Source organism: Schistocerca gregaria, chromosome 6 (assembly GCF_023897955.1).
Source record: "Schistocerca gregaria isolate iqSchGreg1 chromosome 6, iqSchGreg1.2, whole genome shotgun sequence".
Classification (NCBI taxonomy): Eukaryota; Metazoa; Arthropoda; class Insecta; order Orthoptera; family Acrididae; genus Schistocerca; species Schistocerca gregaria.
Genome location: NC_064925.1, coordinates 48,640,057 through 48,663,457, shown reverse-complemented (window position 1 = coordinate 48,663,457; position 23,401 = coordinate 48,640,057). Strand labels below are relative to the sequence as shown.

The 23,401-nt window shown below is 42.3% G+C and overlaps 1 protein-coding gene across 1 annotated transcript in view; it reads right to left on the bottom strand.

Moving 5' to 3' along the window:
- LOC126278716 (basic proline-rich protein-like) overlaps positions 1-19,800 on the bottom strand; it is a 50,224-nt gene extending 30,424 nt beyond the window's left edge. Inside the window, exon 1 of the mRNA XM_049978991.1 lies at positions 19,731-19,800. Coding sequence (XP_049834948.1) covers positions 19,731-19,800 — 70 coding nt within the window. The remainder of the gene's footprint in view (positions 1-19,730) is intronic.
- Positions 19,801-23,401: the final 3,601 nt, after the last annotated feature.

Genomic DNA, 23,401 nt, shown 5'->3' with positions numbered 1-23,401 from the left:
TTAGAAAACTTTTAATCCATATGTAGATCAACTCTCACAAAATGAGTGACTAAATGGATGTATAACCAGGTTATTCCAACAGCACACACTGCTTCTCCAGACACCTCAAGTACTCTAGTCAATGACTGGTAGAGGCAGTGTGATCTCCTGGCCTTCACCGTCACCTGATCTTTTTTTCCTGTAAAAAAAATTAATGGGTCAGGTGTACTCAAATATCTAAAACAGAATGCCAAATACATAGTAGCTGCTGTTTCTCAGGCAGAGCTGCTTTAATTGACAAACTGTTTGACAATTTGAGCACAGCATTTTATTACCATCAGGTCAATCCTGTGGTACTTACAGTAAAAACTGTAAGTAAATCCCAGGCTAGTTTCATTTGGCTCAACCTGTAAACTTCTAGATGCAGTAATTCTTGCCAAGACATTGTGTTGCATACTGTCTGTGTCATTGCAGATGTAACAGCTTTTTTTTCACATTCCTGTCAATGTATTTGAAAGCCTCTATTTGTAAGCAATGGTTACCAGTTGGTCTGTTAATTGTGGGACAACTACTAAGTGGCAGACTGTTACTGTTTTGTGTCAAGAAGGTAGTCGAATGTTCCAATGCTGTAGCTGTGGTGTACACTAATTTGTTTTTCTGTTTCCCATGCTAACAATTCTTCTTGCCATAAAGGACTATCTGCATCTCTTCTGAGCTTGAAGTGATGTTCTAAGGCATGTTGACAGGCTGAATGGTGTGCACGAGCTTTTCACGGCTGGAGACACAGTCAATTCTGTGGAACTGCACTAAGACAGGGCATCTACTTTTACCTCCACTGTGCAGGTTACTCTGCATGTTGATTTATTGTAATTCAGAGGTGCAGGTGTGGTGCAAAACTATTCTGAGCCGGTTTTTTCTTTGTAATATAAATATTTTTACTATTTGGCTCACTTTTTTCGTATCAAAATATCTTTGTTGCTTCAACTAATAGTTCGTGTTAGGAGTGCAAAACATTGTGTACTGATGGTGGGTTGTCAGCATATGCTGTTGCAATTTCACCTCTCTTCATTAATTGTAACACCGAATTAAAAGTTGCAACCACTTTGTTTTTGCAGATGTCTTCACGGAACAGCCCGACAAGACATTTACGTCTTGTACACCGCCACTTATTAGCGCCACTTTTGCAAGCTTATGCAGGAATTGGTGCAGCTCAATCAAATTGGCAAAGTGGTGTGTACAGTCATGCAGAATAACAGGTTCACACAGGAATATGAGTTACTGACTTCACCTTAACTGTGCCAGATTGAAGTGATGATTGGTGATCATAAATTTATGAACTGGTTTCCTAGAGTACAGCAAAAACTGTTTCAGTTCAGTACCTCCTGCATTTCGAGAAACGGACCACTGTAAGTATTGAGTTCTGTAGATTACAGTGTCAAATGTCATGTGGTCATCACATTAAAATTTTTATTTGTGCAGACACATTTATCTAATTGGTATATTTCATCGACACTATTGTCAGTTATGTCAAAGTACCGCATATGAAAATATATGTAACATCTATTTCTTTTTATCATCCTTCATCTTTATTTTATTTTCTGAAGTCCCAACAGCAGTATTATTTACAGAAAAAAATGTGTGAATTGGATTTTTTTCTGTTTATGGAAACCAAAGGAATACCCATTAGTTTGTGCCAAACATATATCACCTAATTTTTGACACCACATTTGGGGTCATATCTTGTTGAGACATGAAAATCTAATACTTATAAAAAAATTGCACTAAGGATTGGACAAAACATTTTTTCTAGTGCAGTCTTTGACCACCCCTGTGTGTCACCTCCCCATTCATATCTGTCCCTCTATGTCCTCACAAAAGGTGAGCCACACTCATCCTCCCTTTCTAAACTTCCCCAACCTACCTCTCCTTGTGAATGTAATTAATAAATCCTAAAGCTAGGAATAGTTTTTTTCACTTTTAATACTTTGGCAGTATCTGAATGTCAGCTGTAGGTAATTAGTGACAACTGTTCTGTCTCTTTGTAATTTTGTTGTTTTGTTGAATGAGTTTTCCCTTTGATACAATTAATAGTGTTACAATTTCATAGTAATATATTTTACTCAATTGAGCTTGGTACCTCACAACACTAGCTTCCTTAAAACATTTAATTCATTGGTAAAATGTGCTTCCTCTTCTTCATATTATTATTATTATTCTTCCTTGCCTACTTTTTCTGTTGCTTTCTAATTTGCAGCCAGAGATTCCTCCCTTCAGCACTCCTCTTACAAATCATAATTTTAGGTAGGATTGTTTTAGTCATCTCCATATTTTCCTATCTGTATTTGTAAATGTTTCATAAACAAGTATCATATCTAATTAATTGTCTAGTGAGCTTTACTTTGTGTTGGGAACTTTCAGTAGTTCTTTCTTTCCTATGCTTTGTAGAACCATCCCCTTTGCTTTTTTCTCAGTCCAGCAAGTTCTTGTATTTCTCCATATAACAGCAGTGTCACAGCTTTTAAGCAAGCTTTCTTGTGCCTCGGTAATATCCAGGTTGTACATCTGTATGTTGGTACACTCTTCACATAGCTCTTTAGAAATCTTCTCATTGTTTGGAAGCTGTCTAAGTTGCACATTAGTATGCTGCATATTCTGTACAAGAGTCTTTGTACAAACAGAAATTGTGTTGTTATCTCTGTGTTAAGATCATCAAATCTTGTCATGGTTTGTAAGGTTTTAATTTTGGAATGATCAGTGCCTTCCTCACTTGTAGGTGCTATGTGGAGAGTGACCTCTTCAAAACTTGGTTTTCTGTATGGGGTCAGAAATGATGCACTTCCATAAAGTTTCACAGAGGAGAGATTACAGCTGTGGATCATATGTTTGTTACACAGGTAATCTCAACAATATCAATTCATCAATGAAAGTTTACAGCTATGGGTAGCAAAGAATGGCATGTAGATAGCTACAAATAATATCATTATATGTAGCCTCGCATTCTCAATAGTGCCGGTGACATTCCTTTCAGAGATACTGCACTAGTTTAACAGAAAACTCTGGTGCATCCTGAAAGGATATATTGTATATTCATCTTAAAGTTCTTATTAATTTCAAGCACTCTTCATACTTATGTAAATGACACAGTGTGGAGTGTTAAATAGGTACCTCAATAATGGTGCTTGGTATCCATTGTTAACAAGACAGGGGTGCTTCTGGAGAAATGAGAGCACAAGAAAGATTTTTTGCCTTATGGAGGAGCTCGTCCACCAGGAGATAGTGGAACAGTTGGCAGCCAGGTGAGGCTGCAGTGAAAATCCCAAATTTTTTTATGTTATCAGTGATCAAACTACTGTGGCTAGCATGTGGAGGATGCTCTAATATACCTCTAACTGATGAACTAAGATGTCAGTGCATCATTAGTGAGGCATGTGCTTCTATCCCAGTTCTATGAGGGTAATTAAACAAATAAAATAATCTCCCATGCCCCCCTGATGACTATATATATATATATAATAGAAAGAAACTTCCACATGGGAAAAATATATTAAAAACAAAGATTCCAAGACCGAGCTTTCGCAACCGGCGGCTGCTTCGTCAGGAAAGAGGGAAGGAAAAGGAAAAATGAAAGGATGTTGGTTTTAAGGGAGAGGGTAAGGAGTCATTCCAATCCTGGGAGCGGAAAGACTTCCCTTAGCAGAAAGACTTCCCTTAGGGGGAAAAAGGATAGGTATATACTCGCGCGTGTGCACGCACACACACACACACACACACACACACACACACACACACACACACACACACACACACACACACACACGCAGACATATTTAAAGACAATGAGTAAGGACAGAGATGTAAGTCAAGGTGGAAGTGTGGAGGCAAAGATGTTGTTGAAACACAATTGAGGTATGAGTGGCGGCAACTTGAAATTAGTGGAGACTGAGGCCTGGTGGACAACGAGAAGAGAGGATATATTGAAGGATGGGATGGGAGGAGAGGATATATTGAAGGGCAAGTTCCCATCTCAGGAGTTTGGATAGGTTGGTGTTGGTAGGAGGTATCCAGATAACTCGGACGGTGTAACACTGTGCCAAGATGTGCTGGCCGTGCACCAAGGCATGTTTAGCCACAGGGTAATCCTCATTACCAACAAACACTGTCTGCCTGTGTCCATTCATGCAAATGGACAGTTTGTTGCTGGTCATTCCCACATAGAAAGCGTCTAAGTGTAGGCACGTCAGTTTCTAAATCACGTGGGTGGTTTCACATGTGGCTCTGCCTTTGATTGTGTACATCTCCCGGGTTACAGGACTGGAGTAGGTGGTGGTGGGAGGGTGCATAGGACAGGTTTTACACTGGGGGCAGTTGCAAGGGCAGGAGCCAGAGGGTAGGGAAGGTGGTTTGGGGATTTCATAGGGATGAACCAAGAGGTTATGAAGGTTAGGTGGATGGCGGAAAGACACCCTTGGTGGAGTGGGGAGGATTTCATGAAGGATGGATCTCATTTCGGGGCAGGATTTTAGGAAGTCGTATCCCTGCTGGAGAGCCACATTCAGAGTCTGATCCAGTCCCGGGAAGTATCCTGTCACAAGTGGGGCACTTTTGGGTTTCTTCTGTGAGGTGTTCTGGGTTTGAGGGGATGAGGAAGTGGCTCTGGTTATCTGCTTCTGTACCAGGTCGGGAGGGTAGTTGCGGGATGCGAAAGCTGTTTTCAGGTTGTTGGTGTAATGGTCCTGGGATTCAGGATTGGAGCAGATTCGTTTGCCATCAAGGCCTAGGCTGTAGGGAAGGGACCATTTGATACGGAATGGGTGGCAGCTGCCATAATGGAGGTACTGTTGCTTGTTGGTGGGTTTGATGTGGACGGATGTGTGAAGCTGGCCATTGGACAGATGGAGGTCAACGTCAAGGAAAGTGGCATGGGATTTGGGGTAGGACCATGTGAATCTGATGGAACCAAAGGAGTTGAGGTTGGAGAGGAAATTCTGGAGTTGTTCTTCACTGTGAGTCCAGATCATGAAGATGTCATCAATAAATCTGTACCAAACTTTGGGTTGGCGGGCTTGGGTAACCAAGAAGGCTTCCTCTAAATGACCCATAAATAGGTTGGCATACGAGGGGGCCATCCTGGTACCCATGGCTGTTCCCTTTAATTGTTGGTATGTCTGCCCTTCAAAAGTGAAGAATTTGTGGGTCAGGGTGAAGCTGGCTAAGGTGATGAGGAAAGAGGTTTTAGGTAGGGTGGCAGGTGATCGGCGTGAAAGGAAGTGCTCCATTGCAGTGAGGCCCTGGATGTGCGGCATGTTTGTGTATAGGGAAGTGGCATCAATGCTTACATGGATGGTTTCCGGGGGTAACAGACTGGGTACGGATTCCAGGCATTCGAGAAAGTGGTTGGTGTCTTTGATGAAGGACGGGAGACTGCATGTAATGGGTTGAAGGTGTTGTTCTACATAGGCAGAGATACGTTTTGTGGGGTCTTGGTAACCAGCTACAATGGGGCGGTGAGGAAGTTTGGGTTTGTGAATTTTAGGAAGTAGGTAGAAGGTAGGAGTGCGAGGTGTCGGTGGGGTCAGGAGTTTGATGGAGTCAGGTGAAAGGTTTTGTAGGGGGCCTAAGGTTCTGAGGATTCCTTGAAGCTCCGCCTGGACATTAGGAATGGGATTACCTTGGCAAACTTTGTATGTAGAGTCATCTGAAAGCTGACGCAGTCCCTCAGCCACATACTCCCGATGATCAACTACCACGGTCATGGAACCCTTGTCAGCCAGAAGAATGATGATGGATCGGTCAGCTTTCAGATCACGGATAGCCTGGGCTTCGGCTGTGGTGATGTTGGGAGTAGGATTAAGGTTTTTCAAGAAAGATAGAGAGGCACGGCTGGAAGTGAGAAATTCCTGGAAGGTTTGGAGAGGGTGATTTTGAGGAAGAGGAGGTGTGTCCCACTGTGATGGAGGACGGAATTGTTCCAGGCAGGGTTCAATTTGGATAGTGTCTTGGGGAGTTGGATCATTAGGAGTGGGATCAGGATTATTTTTCTTCATGGCAAAGTGATATTTCCAGCAGAGAGTACGAGTGTAGGACAGTAAATCTTTGACAAGGGCAATTTGGCTGAACCTGGGAGTGGGGCTGAAGGTGGGGCCTTTGGATAGGACAGAGGTTTCGCATTGGGAGAGGGTTTTGGAGGAAAGGTTAATTACTGAATTGTGGTGTTGTGGTTCCAGATTGTGTTGACTACAATTTCGAGGTGTTGGGGGGAGTGGAGCTGGAAGTGGGAGATTTAGTAGATGGGAGACACTGGGTCTGTGTGCAATGAGAGGAGGTTGAGGTTTGTTGGAAAGGTTGTGGAGGGTGAGTGAGTTACGTTTCCGGAGGTGGGAAACCAGGAGATTGGATAGTTTTTTGAGGTGGAGGGTGGCATGCTGTTCTAATTTGCGGTTGGCCTGTAGGAGGATGCTATGTACAGCTGGTGTGGATGTGGGAGAAGTAAGATTGAGGACTTTGATTTGGGATAGGAGTTGAAGGGTGTGTTCATTGGCCGAGTCGATGTATAGGTGAAGGATTAGGCGGGTGAGGGTTTTGGATTGTGCTGTTTGGAACTGGTATAAGGACTGATGGAAAGGATTGCAGCCAGAGAAGGGAACTTTAAGTGTGAGGCCTTTGGGGGTAATGCCAAATGTCAGACAAGCCTGAGTAAATAAAATATGGGAGCGTAATCTGGCTAGGATGAAGGCATGTTTGCAGAGGGAATGTAAATAAAATTTAATGGGGTCGTTGTAGGGATGTTGTGAGGTTGACAACGTATTAGAAGGTGGAAAGGGTAACACGAGGTTAAAGTGAAAATAAGTTATATATATATATATATATATATATATATATATATATATATATATATATATATATATATATGACAAAGGTGTGAAAAAAGTCGAAAAAGTGTTGGTTTGAGATGAGCTATGTTGAACCTGTGCTGAACTTAGGTTGGTGAACAACAATGTGTGCAAAGGTTAGGTAGTTATGTAGTCTCCAGGTGGGGAAATTTAGGAAAATTTCGAAAAAAAAAATTCTCCAGAAATGTTTCGAAAGAAAAAAAAATTTCAAAAAAGGTTCGAATAAAATTTTTTCCGAAAAAATAAAATTCGAAAAATTTTTTCGAATAAAATCTCGAAAAATATGCGTGTAAATGTATTCAAAGGACTGGTTGTGTACTGGAAGGTTATGAGAATGAGGCTAACAATTGTTTGGTGAAAAAATAATAACGTTTAAACCTGTGGGAAGCTGCTAAAAAAATGATCGGTTATGTGGGAAAAACGGGAATGGAAATAAAACGAAAGTTGTTGGAAATAGCTGAGATGGTTGTTTAATGGGTGAAAGGAAGTGAAACGGTGAAATAGTATTCACGAGTTTACACGAAATGTTTGTAAACTTGGAACAGTGGATTTTATAGCAGCGGTTATGTTGAAAGCGTTAAAAAATTTTAGGTTAGGGTTTGGAAGTAAGTTACGTATTATTGAGTATAATTAGGCAGGATAAAATGTATGGTAGATTACGGAAAAAGGGAAGATGAATACAAAGTGGAACTACTTGTACAAACAAAAAGAGAAAGTAAGATGATAGAGAAGATTTCGAAATGCAACAGAGACAATAACAAACGTAATTGTTGGGTTCAAATTAATGATGAAGTAAATAAAATAGAAAGAAACTTCCACATGGGAAAAATATATTAAAAACAAAGATTCCAAGACTTACCAAGCGGGAAAGCGCCGGTAGATAGGCACAATGAATAAAACACACAAACACACACACAGAATTTCGAGCTTTTGCAACCGGCGGCTGCTTCGTCAGGAAAGAGGGAAGAAAAAAGAAAGATGAAAGGATGTGGGTTTTAAGGGAGAGGGTAAGGAGTCATTCCAATCCCGGGAGCGGAAAGCCTTCCCTTAGGGGGAAAAAAGGATTGGTATATACTCGCGCGCGCGCGCACACGCACACACACACACACACACACACACACACACACACACACACACACACACACACACACACACACACACACACATATCCATCCATACATACACAGACACAAGCAGACATATTTAAAGGCCACATACATGTATGTGCACATGGATATGTGTGTGTGTGTGTGTGTGTGTGTGTGTGTGTGCGCGATGTACACCTGTCCTTTTTTTCCCCTAAGGGAAGTCTTTCCATCCCGTGATTGGAATGACTCCTTACCCTCTCCCTTATAACCCACATCCTTTCGTCTTTAACTCTCCTTCCCTCTTTCCTGAAGAAGCAACTGCCAGTTGCTAAAGCTAGAAATTCTGTGTGTGTGTGTCTGTGTGTTTTATTTATTGTGCCTATCTACCGGCGCTTTCCTGCTTGGTTAGTCTTGGAATCTTTTCCATCCCTCACCCTCCCACTACCACCTCATCTCCTCCTCTCCCGTACTGCCACCATTATCACACATGTCTTAAAATTTTATATTTCTGCAGCACCTGTTTCCAGTTTGGAAGAATTCAGACATAAGGCAGAGTTCTAGAAAGTGGCATATTTAGAACATTCTGTTACTGTATCCTTGGTCATAGTGAAAGAAAGTATACCATCATCTATAAATGTTAGTGTACATTGCATAGTAATGAGCCAGGTGATAGCACTCATGGGTGACTAGTATGCACTCCCAAAGGATCAGGAAGCAGAGAAGCTGAGCCATGTAATCACACATTGAGGATGTTCTGTCACAGCCATGCTCATGACACTTGTGCACGTTGTTGAATCACTACATGACAGTCGGCTCTACAGAAATTGGTGGGCATTGGAAGATTGAGACCCTTGGATACTCAAAGCTGTGCTCAAGATATGTACCATAAATGTTAAGAAGAGATGGCAAAATTAAAGAGAAGCCATTTCATCTGAATTGTTTGAGCAGTTTGTGAGGCCAATGGAAAGGCCTTTCTGTCAAGGATTGTTGCTGGTGATGAATGCTACAAGCAAAGGACAATAGCTTTTACAATCTGGAAATACTTGGTCTTACAGAATACTGGTACAGGGCCTTAAAACATGATGACAAGCTATGTAGGAAAAATACATGTAAATGGAATGTTGACTAATAATGAAACTGAATTCAAACTCTTAACAATTGAACAAAAATGGTGGGGAAATTAGTTACTAGCTAGAGGTAGACACCACCAGGCATAACTGCCATCTCTGGCAGTTGAAGCCAGAATCCAGCTGTCATGCTGAATGAAAGCAGCAGTTGGGAGAGGGCAGGGAATGTGAAGTTGTAACACAACACAATTATGGAAGATATGAGCACTGTATGGAGGGGAGTAGAGAGACTAGATGGAGGTATGAAGACTGACAGGTGCAGCATAGGCTGACTGTGGGCACGGGAGGTGAGGTGGGAGGGAAGAGAAGCAAAGAAGGGAAAAGGCAGAGGATTGTGTTGGCACACGATGAAGGTGAGATGGTGTGAGTATGCAGCATGTGGTGGAAGAGGGTGTGAAAACTGTTGGGAGGAACCCGTGGGGAGGGTAGGTTATTTATTGTCCCTACACCCTCCCTCATACCCCCCCCCCCCCCCTCTGACCCACCAACAGTTTCCACCCCTTTCTCCTAATGCCTCCTTACAGTTTGTAATCTTTTACCCTCACTGTGTGTGTCCTATGCCATTACACCCACTCATGTTTCCCATTACCTGCTTTTCTCATTTTCCACTCACCATCCCCCCACCCTGCCCTGTAGTCTCTTCGGCACTGCACCTTCAATCTTCATGCCTCCCTCTAGTCCCTGCATGCTCCACCAGACAGAGCTCACCACTGCTTCCACCCGTATCTCGCTATCATTTTTTTATTCCCTGCCCCCTGCACATTACTGCTTCTGTTTGACATGAGAGTGGCATTGCAGTTCAAGCTTCCAGATATTGCTGTCATGTGTGTAAGGTGGGCATGCTGGTGTGAATGAAAGTGTGTCTTCATTTCTGTTGAATGTTTTGGGCAAAAGTAGAATCCTAACAATCTTTTCATTGTATTTGTCTGCAACTCATCATGTCATCTTTAAGATGAGTAGAAATGTATCCTTTGGCTTTTCCAACTTCCAGTTTCCGTTGTTTGACAGATGTAGAAGTGATAATTATTTTCTGCTGAAAATTACAGCTTGGTACTTGTATACCTAAAAACATTAACCCATGATAATTAATTGTAGAATTAAGGTTACTCTACACTGTTCCACTGTGGAAAGTGTTATTGGTGTGTATTTAAGGATAAGGGAAGCTAAGAAATGTTACAATGTTGAATGCAGAGCTTTTCCTCAAATTGTTGTAATTGAGTGTAGGATTAAGAAATGTCCTAACCATAATTGCCATAGTTATTGATTTAAATGGTGGTGTCTAGTGGAGATCAATTAAGCATTCCACAAAATGAATCTTAGTTACCATTTTTTCTTCATATCATTCAAGAAAGTGTCTTCATGACATTACCTTGTCAAAACAAATATTAATTCTCAGTTTCACTTACTAACTTAGATAGACACTATGAATGTGCCAACAAAACTGAAAAAGGCTGTATTTATCAGAGGCTACACAGCATCTTTCCTGGTGGCAAGCACAGGAGTGAGAGAAAAACTGCACAATGTGAGACTGTAGCAGGCATTTAAAACTGCATCATGTGTGTTAGCCTGTACTCCAGCACCCACAGTAGCCTTATCACTCAGCCATCTAATATTGTGACATTTCAGGTTTATTACTTGATAAACATTTCTACAAAGATAATAATTTAACCATTGAAAACAAATAAATAAATATTTTAACTGCTCATCAAAAAATTATTTGTTTGAAAGAAAAAATTAAAATTAACAAAATTTGCAGGCAGTCTCGTGAGTCTCTTAGCTCCCAGCAATAAAAGCCTATTCCAAAGAGGAAAGATTTGAAATAGTAGCAATATGTATTGAAGAAGTTATTCAGAACTTGCATTATTTGTGTGAATCATTGAATTAGTTTTTCTCAAATGAACAGCAAATTAAATATCAGATTAAATTGTGGATCAAGAACCCATAAATGGGCATCACATACCCTTTTACCATGTTGGCAAAAGGGTATGAAATTTCTGTTGAACTGGTGTCTGCTTCGTTCTTTGAAGAAAATGCTAGTTGGAAACCATTAACAGAATTCATGCACATATTATGTATCATCCCAGGGCTTGCAAATATTTTTTTGAGCATGTACTTGCTTTCCATGTATTGCCAGCCTTTGCAGCATTACTTCATTTCTGTGTTGTTTGATTTTACTTCCACTATCTTTTTCCCCCTCTTCCACTGCATTGGATTGTTTTCTCGTTACTGGTCCTGCTTGGACCTCATTTGTGATTTATCTTTGAATTACAACTTCTAGTATATTCTACAAAATATCATCAAATAAACATATGGCCCCATTCATGGGTTTCACCCACCACCTGTTTTCAAAATCTCCAGAACTCTGGATTGTGCAGCAAGAGACACTCAATGTGGAGGGTGAGTTTTGGTGGTGGTGTTGGTGTTGGTGGTAGTGGTGGTGGTGGTGGTGGTGGTGGCGGTGTGGTTGATCAGGGGGGGTATGTAATTAAGAACCTGCAAAGTGGTGGCCTCTTGACCCAGCAGGGGTCGCACTGTCTGTGCCTGAGCTGAAAGCTCCCCAAGGAGTATGTGGACAGCACAAATGGGCTACAGGACTTCGAGCAGGGATTACTGACCAGGTAGCCATTGCTGAGTCTGGTTGACAGCAGTGGGGATAAGCCCCGTTCAGAGATGGTGGCATCATGGCAGATCAGCCACAAATTAAGTGGGTGAGGTTATCACCCATAGGGCCCCAACAGTCTCTATGAAAGAACAGTCTTCTTTCAATGCAGAGAGGCGGAACCCTAAAATTTTCCCTTTGCTGGGTACACCTTGGGAGGAATAAAGGGCTAAGTGCTAGCAGAGCAATACTCCGTGCCATATTTTGATCTACAATGTTGTTTTAGACTCTGTGTATAACAAACTTGTATCTGTTAATACCTCTTTGGAGGTTGTTGCTTCTTGGTTAAGGGCATTTCAGATTATAGCCATCTGCAAAGTTTACCTCCGTTCCAGTGGTGAAGTGTTTCAGAACACATTGTTCGCATTGGTATCTCAGGTGCCCCACCTTTATTGGTCTTGGGTAATTCCAATGCCCACAACCGTTTGTGTGGTGGAACCATGGTAACTGGCCATCGTAAAGACTTCTGAAATTTACTTTCACAACTTGACCATTGCTCTCAACTTATGGCAGCCTAACACACTTCAGTGTGCCACACAAACCTTCTCAGCCATATACCTTTCCATTTGCATCTTTTGCCCTCTCCCATCCATCCACCGGAGAGTCAACAATGACCTATGTGGTGGTGACCACTTTCCAAACTTCCTGTCCCTCACTTAGTATCACTCACCCGGATGCCTGTACAGGTGGGCTCTCAACAGTACTGGCTGGGATGTTTTCACTTCTGCTGTCTACCTTCGCTCCCTACTGCACGGAGATATTGGTGGGGGAGTCTAACATACGACAACAGTCATTCTTTCAGCAGCTGATTTAGTGATCCACTGTTCCTTCGGCCTGCCACAAATGAATACAGTAAATCGGTAGTCCTGAGAAATTGCAGAACCCGTTAGAGATTTTATATGGATACACTCCTATGCCACAAGTGGCACCTGTTAATGGAGCACCGCATTTCCTCCAAGTGTCTCCATGCCTAGGTCCTCCACCTAATGAAAAGATGAAAGTGAGAATGCTATATTTCTATGGTCAGACCATGTACCTCTCCTTTGCAGGTCTGGGTTGAGATCAGACCTCTGGATACTAGACACCTGCAGGTATACCTGGTATTAATTTGAGTGGCACTGTCTATATTGACAAAGGTATCATCACTGAACATATTGCTCTGAACTGCTCTCGAGGGTCAGAGGCTGAGAATTACCAACCTGCCTTTAGTGTCCTAAAAGAGTGGTAGGAGCAGAAGCAAATATCTTTTACTACATGCCACCTGGAGTCATATAATGCTCCATTCAGAGCAGTAATTCGTCAGTGTCCTGGACTGCTGTCCTGATACAGCCCCAGGACTGGATCACATTTACACCCAAATGATCAGGCACATACCAAATGATCAAACACATATCCTCACCACTGTTAATCACATCTGGAGCGATTGAAATGGCGAGAGAGCATCATTGTCCCAGTACAGAACTGTGTAAGTGGCCTCTAGAGATTGACAGTTATCGCCTGATAAGTCTCACTGATGGTCTTTGTAAGTTGCTTGAACGTACGATGAGCTGGCAGCTGTGTTGGTTCATAGAGTTTCATGATCTTCCACCTCTTTTCTAGGGTGGTTTTTCCTGAGGCCATTCCAGTACAGATCATCTGATTTACCTGGGGTCAGTCATCTGAAGAGCTTAACAGCTTTTTCCCACTGTCAACATCTTACAGCTGTCTTCTTCAGTCTGCAAAAGGCCTATGACACCACACACCACATGGCAACACCACAGGCTTGGTACCATAAACGAGTAGGGTCTCCAGGATCCACCCCCAATTTTAATCCAGAACTTCCTGTCTTACCTTATGTTTTGGGTCTGAGTTGGTGCTTCAAACGGTATCCCCCGTACCCAAAGAATTGCATCATGCAGGGCTGTATACTGAGTCTCTGTCTCTTTCTAGTAGTAATCCATGATCTTTCAGCAGCTGTGAGTTGATCAGTATCCCTAACCTTGTATGCTGATGACTTTTGCCTCTACTGTGCCTCCTCTAGTCTGGATTTTGCTGATCGTTGACTGTAAATGCCATATGAAAGGTGAAGGCACTAGTCTTTTTAGGACTGGTCTTTGATTCTCGATTGACCTGGGTTCCCCATCTTTGCCAACTTATCAAAAATTGCTGGCTGCACCTCAACACCCTTTGTTGCCAGAGTAAAACCAGGTGAGTCACAGAACACTGTAGCCTTCTGCAACTTTATAAAGCCCTGATACAATTCCACCTTGTTTATGGGAGTCTGGCACACAGTTCAGCATCATTGTCAGCATTGTTCATAGTGGATTTGGTAAACCACTGGAGTTCGACATGCAACAGGAGCTTTGTCAAACTTGCCATGTGAACAACATATCTGTGGACCCTGGGGTTCATCCATTGTGGATCAGACACTGACAGCAGCTTGCTGATTACACTACCCACATCGGTAGTGGCCTTAAGCAATTGAGGTGTGACCACCTCTTTCCAAACACAGTAATCTATCTCCCACAACGGCAGCCCCAATCTGGGATTACGATTGCAATCTGCATCCAGTTTGTCCTCTCTGAACTTTAGTTATTTCCTCTCCCACTTCTCCTCTGGGCCCTCTCCAATATGCCTCCACACTGCATCCGTCAGCTACACATATCACAATGTGCAAAGACTCAGTTCATCTGGAGGCCCTCCACTGTAAACTTTTTTCCATTCTCAGTGCATCCCAGGACTCAGAAGTTGTCTACGCTGATGGCTTGATGGCTGCTGGTTATGTAGGCTTTGCTTATACTTGTGCAGGAGATGCTGAACTGCTGTCTTTGCCACACGGCTGTAGTATTTTCACTGTGATGTTGGTCTCTGCCTCTTGTGCTCTTGACCATATCCGATCCTGCACTTCCTGAACAGTTTGCACACTCGACCACTGCTACCTCACCATCCCTTGGTTATTGCTGTCCGCGATTCCCTGTATGCCCTTAAATGATATGGAAGCTCAGTGACCTTTGTCCAGATCCTGGGTCATGTTGGGACCTTGCTGGAAGCCTGAAAACAGACTTCTGGTAAACTGACTCTTGAGATGGGTTTTCTAGAGACAGACCTCTTATACGTATTACACCATCAAGTTGTAGGTTGCCGGGAATATGAAATGGCTCGCTCTGACTTAAGCAAACTAGCTACGGGTGATAAAGCAGACCATGAATCTGTGGAGGGCCTCCATGCTGGCATGTCACAAGGCCTCTACCTTTGCTGGCTCCATATTGGCCATACTTGTCTGACTGATAGTAACACCCTCCATAGTGAGGACCCATCCCTTTGTTGTTATGGCATCCGTATGACAGGGATCCAATTTTTTCTAAACTGTCCCAACCTAGCTGCCCGATGGAAGTCCCATAGTCTCCCTGACTCACTACCCCTGTGTTAGGAGACAATGCCCCAGTGTCTGATTTAGTTTTATGCTCTATTTGCAAAGTGAGCTTCTACCACTCTCTTTGAGAAGGGTCACTTGAGCTTACCAGCCCATTTAGGGTTTGGCAGCAAACTCTGTCTTTTCTTCTGCCGAGACCAAGCTGCAGCTATCTGGGCTTGGAGATCTGGCGCAGTCCTGACTTACCTGCTCTGACTCAGTTACTGCCGTTAGACCCATCCTCATGTGTTCTGTACAACTTGTTCATCTTTTGTCTCTCTGTGCTTTGCTGGCTGCAGTGGCTATGTAATTTGTTCACACCATAAACAACAGTGAGAGCCTCATTTTCTATTTGAGAATAATTGCACTGAGATTGAGTAAGCAACTTTGAGGCAGAAGCAATGGGTCTGTCTTGTGCACCAATTCTGTGTGAAATCACCGTGCTGATTCCTTAGCAACAAACATCGACTTTTAAAAGTACTGGCTTTGCAGCATCAAAATGCACTAAACATCTGTCACTAAGCAAGGGATTTTTGAGTTTCCAAAATCTGCCTTGACGGTTTTTTGGCCAAACAAAAGGTTCATATTTGTGATGCAAGCTATGCAATGAAGCCACAATTTGTGTGGCATTTGGTATGAACCGAATGTAGTATGTCTCTTGTCTAGTACTGACTGCGGTGCAGACACAATGTAAGGGACAGATAGGTCACAGATTGCAAGCAAATGATATTGGAGGGAGGTGCCCACCCTAATTTTTTTATCACAAAATCTAAGTACTGAAGCTCAGTCTGAAAAGTCACGCTTTTCGAGATGACACTTGAGAAAAAAAAAAGAGTACACAAATTGGCAATGTGTTCCTCTGGTGTATGACCTGAGATGACAATATCATCAGGGTAGTTCAAATAAAAAGGCACTTTTGCAGTCATCTTTCCAAGTAATATTGAAAAATAGTGGGTACAAAAGTGTTGCTAAAGGCCAAATGCAAAACTTTGAACAGTCCTAAGTGTGATTCTTCATCCAATGGAATCTGGGAGTAGACATCAATCTAATCTAGCCTAGAAAAGTAATGTCCTGCACCAGGCATGTTCACAGGTTCCTCAGGCTGAAGTAACAGACAAGTGTCAAATGCTGTCTGTAGTTTGATTGTAGACATAGTCATCACAAATGTGAATGCAGTCAGAAGGCTTAGGCAACAAAACGTGATGACTTGCCCATTGACTAGCTTGAATGGTAGCAGTTACATAATTATCCTCCAGTTCTTTCAATTCGCCAGCTGTTTCACCTCTAAAAGCAGTTGGAGCAGGGTGGCTCTGGAAAAACTTCAGCTGTGCCCTGTCTTTCAATGTATCATGTGCTACAAAGTTATTAGCTTTTCTTACTCCTTTTTAAAAAACAGTTCACGATATCCTTTAAGCAAGCTGGCAACACTGTCTTTTGGTGCAAAAGCAGTTACTGATAGTATGTTGTCTTGGATGGTAAGTCCAAGGATATCAAAGGCATCTAAATAGGAATAGACAATACAAATATTAAAGAAGAACCAAAAGAAAAAGATAGACAGAGACTGACAAAAATACTGAAAACAGAATTGACAGCAAGAAACAAGACGAAAGCTATAAATACTTATGCTATACCAATATTGATCTACTCATTTGGCGTAGTGAAATGGAGTACCACAGACCTAGAAGCACTCAATACACTTACACGATCACAATGCCACAAATACAGAATACATCACATACATTCAGCAACAGAAAGATTCACATTCAGCAGAAAGGAAGGAGGAAGGGAATTTATTGCCATAAAAACCCTACATTATGTACAGGTAGACAATTTAAGAAAATTCTTTCTAGAATGGGCATAAAGTAGCCAAATACACAAAGCAGTCACTCATATAAATACATCGGCTACACCACTGCAATTTCATAACCACTACTACAACCCTTTAGATCACATAACATCAGCAGATACAAAGAATGTAAATTGGAAAAAGAAAACACTACATGGAAAGCACCCGTATCGTCTAACACAGCCACACATTGATCAAGACGCACCCAACACATGGCTAAGAAAAGGCAGTATACACAGTGAGAGGAAAGGATTCATGATTGCAATACAGGATCAAACAATAAACACCAGATATTACAGCAAGCATATTATTAAAAATCCCAATACCACAACAGATAAATGCAGACTTTGCAAACAACGAATAGAAACAGTAGATCACATCACAAGCAGATGTGCAATACTAGCAAATACAGAATACCCGAAAGACATGACAATGTAGCAAAAATAATACATCAATGACTTACCATACAACATAAACTAATAAAACAACAAGTTCCCACGTACAAGTACACACTACAAAATGTACTGGAGAGTGATGAATACAAATTATACTGGAACAGAACCATTATAACAGATAAAACACCACCACTTAACAAACCTGACATCATACTCGCCAATAAAAAGAAGAAATTAACAACTGATCGAAATATCCATACCCAATACAACATATATACAGAAGAAAACACGAGAAAAAATTGAAAAACATATATATACAACTACAGAAATCTCTAATTATTGATACATGTTCAATTACCAGAAAGTTCCTAAATGCAATGTAACATATACTGTACAGTTAAAAGGAAGTTACGCTTAATCAAGGTCCACATCACTATACATTGTTAACCAGACATAACGTCTGAGACAGGAAAGAGAAATAATTATACGCAATGTTTAGCACACTGGACTCGCATTCAGGAGGATGACGGTTCAATCCCACATCCGGCCATCCTGATTTAGGTTTTCTCTGATTTCCCTAAATCACTCCAGGCAAATGCCTGGATGGTTTCTATGAAAGGGCATGGTTGACTTTCTCCCACGTCTCCAAATCCGATAAGACTGATGAACTTTCAGTTTGGTCTCTTCTCCCAAACAACCCAACCAACAATAATAATAATTGAAATTTTTGTTGTTCGTTAAAAAATGTTACGTTAAAAATGTATCATAGAAACACAGCAGAGCACCTATGATAAAAGTGGTCATTGAAAAGAATTGCACTTACAGAAAAGTCTTAGAAATGATGATGTAGATAACTCTCCAGTGTACCTTATATATATTTTTAAAAATTGAGTTAATTTCTTTGTCATGTTGTTATATGTATTCCTGTCACATTAATTAGAATGGAATTGATTCACCAGTACAATCAGAAATAGTAATTTGACTTTTCCATGCAGCAGGTACTGGAATTGTGCTCTGTGTGGTACAATATAATGCACTGGTGAATTGCAATACATGCTGATTTTTGGAAATGTTTTTAGTATGCACATCCCTTGAGACCTTCTTTCAGTGTCAAAACACACATTTCTGTGTTAACAGATTCAGTCACATGGTGAGCATGTGAGAGATGATGATGATGGGAAACCAGCACATGTCCCAGGACAGCATCAGATACAGCTCAACCACTGTAGAGAGGGCTACCATGAAGCCTGAGGGTATCAAAATTGCCATCTTCACATATTGAGAATGTGTCCAGGCCATTGTGTCTGTACTGCAGTAAATCGAAGCTGGAAAGTACCATGACTTTGACCACATCAGTGCCAGGTATAGAGCAATGAAATACTATCACTAATTTGATTTGACAAAATAAGAAATAATATATTTGGATAAACACATCCTGCACAGTACATGTTCCAGTGAATTATGATAAATATGAGGCTTAGGGGTATTGAAGTTCTGTTGGAAGTGTGTTTATTAATATTTTGCTGAAGAAAACTATAGCCAATCCATTCCAGCTGACTTCCTTCAGGTAGTAATGAAGAAGACAGCCAATACCAAGTCATGAGTGAATTGCAGTTACCTGTAGTTCAATTTTAGTTACATAGCAGAACAATGGTTTTTTATGGCCATTTCTTATGATACTTTCTCAACCACCTTCTAGGACTGGTAGCCATATCTGATGCCATATGCTGTATCTTTTTCAACCAGTATACATAGTATAAATTTAATTTATTTAATGCATATTAGTCATTTTCCAGATATTCAGTTTTTCTTATTACGTAACAGCCTTTAGTTAGAAAGCTACATATAATTACAGAGATTCAAAATCCCTGTGACTAGCATTTCCCAATTCTATTGCATTTGAATTGGAGTTCTTGTTACCACATTAGCTGTTTCCAGAAATCTGGTTCTCTTCTTAAGCTTTTCTTCTATTCTTCTCTTCTCGGGCAAAGAAGTACATTGACAGTATTGTCAGTAGATATGCTATGAACTACAATTATTAACCAGTATTGTGATGTAATATGTTCAGGATGTATTGGTTTCTTTGTCAAAATTTTCATTTAATAAAATTTACGTACACTATATTGCTTCTCTGTGCCAGTTGTCATCAAACTTAATGTTAATTAAGAAATAATGTGGATGGGGTGAAATTAAGAAGATAGATTCCCTGTACTTATTCATTTTTAAAATTGTGTAATGAATTTTGCAGTAATCTTTTAGTTGCAGATATAATATTCACAGATGGCACAGTTGGTAGTAATTACTAAATGAGAGCTTGAAGTTGTTAACAGGAAAGACAGTTACCTGTGAAATTACCTGCTGGAACTTCTTGCAGCTTGCTGTCTTCACTTGGAGCTTTCTCTCCAGTCAGCTGGATCTGCCCCATCTATCTAAAAGAACGGAAGGTACAGGAGATTAAAACATCTAAGCGCATCCCCTATGGTGAGGCCAAGAAGCTCTTTAAGGCCATGCAACCTCCTGTGTTATCAACATCTTTCGCTTCCGCTCTCAAAGAACCGGTACAACTGGCCGCTGTTGGTACACAAACGGAGGTTGCTAGTGTTAGCACTAAAACCTGCACTTGCCATTGCACTTGTGCTGCTGCGGTTGTTTTGCAATCTGCGGCTCTCCCCGCTACATCGGACAAGGCCGTGGTTGCTGACATTGAGGTACTTCCAGCCTCCCCCCATATGGCGCCTTCTGCCCAGGCGAGTCAACCTCCAACTGTTGACAAGGTTCTGCATTCCAAGCCCCCCAAGACAAAGCCTCAGAAGATGAAGGTTCTGCCACCTGAGGAGACTAGTCAGCGTCGGTCCGATGACGAGGCCACCGTACTGTCTGACAACTCACGTGGGTCGTCATCGGAGCTTATGGACATTGATGTCGACCGGGGGCGATCTTCTCGCCCCAGGAATAAATCTCCAGCCAGTACGGTCTCTCCTCCAAAGCACAGAGGCAGGGTGAAAGTTCAGCCACCCTGATCACTGGCTCCCCTATTACAGTGGAACCTGAATGGGTTCAGGACGCATGTGGCCGAATTACAACTCCTTATACGAGAGTGCCCCTTGTGCTTATGTCTCCAAGAGACACATTTTCGGGCCACTGATTCTCCTTCTTTACGCGGCTATACCGTATATCGAAAAGATGATCTGACGGGGCAAAGGGAAAGGGTGGTGTTGCGGTTTACGATAAAGCGCTTAGAGGCATGGACTGCAAAGACGGGTTTTACCTTTTCTGCAGACAAATCTGTGTCTGTTCATTTTAATAGTACTCGGCGTCTTTTTACCTCCCCTGAATTGCGTCTGAGGGACACCGTTCTTCCTTTCAGAGACATTGTGAGGTTCCTGGGCCTCACTTTTGATTCCAAGTTGTTGTGGTTGCCTCACGTTAAAGACCTCAAGGTGCGGGCCCTGAAGGCACTGAATATTTTGAAGTGTCTGAGCCATCGGTCCTGGGGAGCAGATCGGGCGCGTCTGCTGCAGTTTTATAGGGCTTTCGTCCGATCGCGTCTTGACTATGCTTGCACCGTGTATGGGTCAGCAAGGCCTTCGTATCTGAAGATCCTTGATGCAGTACACCATGAGGGTATCAGGCTGGCCACTGGTGCCTTCCGTACCAGTCCCATCCCCAGCCTGTGTGCTGAGGCAGGGGAACTGCCACTCGCCATCCAGCGGAAACTCCTCATGGTGCGACGGGTGTGTCATTTCCTTGCCTGTCCTACCTCCCCTGCGTACCCTACCATTTCCCAACTGCCTATGGAACGTCTCTTTTCCAGTCATCCCAGGGCAACAAGACCATTTGGGAATCGTGCCAAGCATTTGCTCGAGTCCCTTGGTGTGGAGCGTGTGGCCCCCCAACGACAAGGTTTTACTCGCCTGGCTCCCTGGTTGCTCCAGAGGCCCAGCATCCTTCTAGACTTGTCGGAGAACGGAGGAACTGCACTCCGGCGTTTGTTTTTACCTCCTTATTTTACGATATTTTAAACCAGCATCCGGACCATGTACCTGTATTCACAGATGGCTCTAAACAGGGGGACTCTGTTGGTTGTGCTGTTGTTTTCCCTGATCGAGTTGTCAAGTTATGGCTTCCTGCGGCGTTTACCATCCTCGATGCCGAATTGTTTGCAATCTTGCGGGCATTGGAGCAGATGAGATGTGTTACCAGTCTTAAGTTCCTCATCTTTTCTGACTCCCTGAGTGCCCTTCAGACCATGCATTACTTGTACCCAGCGGATACGGTCGTCCAGAACATTCATGATGCCCTACTCCACCTGCAACGGCAGGGGAAGGAGGTTTCTTTCTGCTGGGTGCTGGGGCACGTGGGTATTAGGGGAAACGAACTGGCGGATGTGGCTGCCAAAGATGCATGTTCCCTCCCTCACGTTGTTGAATGTGCTGTCCCCCTCCATGCTGTAACCTCCCTTTTGCGTTTTCGTGTTATGCATCAATGGGAAGAGGAGTAGTTGGCAGTTTCTGACAATAAGCTGCGTCTGGTAAAGGCCACTACGCGACCATGGCGTACGTCCTACCAGGCATACAGGCGGGATGAGGTTCTCCTCACTCACCTCCGCATTGGACACAGTCCCTTCACGCATGGTTTTTTACTCCGGCGGGAGGACCCCCCAATCTGCAATGCTTGTGGCGTCCAGATTACTGTCTGCCACATTTTACTTGACTGTCTTTTATTCTCTGACCAGAGGGCGGTGGTTTCTTTGCCACCAGATTTGCCTTCTATTTTGCAAGACGACGCAGCGACTGTGGTTAAGGTCTTACTGTTCTGTGTCCTGTCCAATCTGTTGCCTCGGGTTTTAGGGAGAAGGTTTTAATGTGCTGCTGGGTGACTGGCTCACCCAGGTTTTAGGTAAGAGGTCCACCAGTCACGATTACCTCCTTGTTTCCCTTCAGTATCTGTTCTCTTTTCCTTGTGTTTCCTTTCCCTTTTAGTGTGTTTCTTCTCCTCTTGTTTTGCCTCTGTATGTGCGCATTTGGAACTGCGTCTGGCCTGTGTCTTTTAGCCGTTCTCCTTGTTCGGCATCCGTCTTTGTCCCTTCACCGCTTGTGTTCCTGTTTCTATGCGTTTGGGCGCTGATGACCATGCTTTTTAGCACCCGTAAACCTCAAACACACACTCACACTTCTCTCCAGTTGCAGTAAAATTTCAAGTGGTGCTGCATCTATTGGACTCTACAGGAGAGTTCTAGGTGAATAATACAGCAATTTGCGTACTGTGGATGGAAAGGAGTTGGCAGTTCTTCTGCTACTGTGCTCTTACCACAGGGAAAGGGTTGGTTATCCTTACCAGTGGTATCCATGAAACTTAAACTTCAGTTCAGCAGCAACAGAAACATGTTTCTGAATAATTGGGCAGGAGCAGTGATAGATGTGAACTTATTGGCTTTAAGAACTTGGTTTTCTTTCACCTGATTGAAGGGAATGAGAATTTATACAGAAAATAATCCAGGGCTCTGTATAAATGGAACACACAGTACGCTTGTTGGAGAATGAAATCAACTAATGCTAACTGTTGTTGCATCCCATTGCATCCCATTTTCAAAAAAATTTGTTCTATGCTCCACCCTTACACCAGACTCTTTTTGTTGCTTTGCTAATGCTCATTTGCACCAACCCTTTTACGCCACCTACCAGGAGGAGAACATGGTTCTGAAAACTAACAACATAGTTTTCTTTTCACTGTTGGTGTTATTGCTGTTTACTAAACAGGTACTTCATGTTATCTATTTATCTACTGATAGTTTTTATTAAAGTGTACACATTCATGTGCCATAACATAATTGGGTAGAACAAGAGATCCAAAATTGTAGCTGTTGGTTGCCTCTTGCACTTAAGTTTGTGAATGGTATTGATTACTGCAGTTTGTTTAAGGTCGTTATAATTTCGAAGATGATGTAGTCATCTGCTGTTATTGGACTATGTGCAGATATACTTTGAAAGTTCTATCTAAAAAACCACTTGATGGTCAGTTTCAAA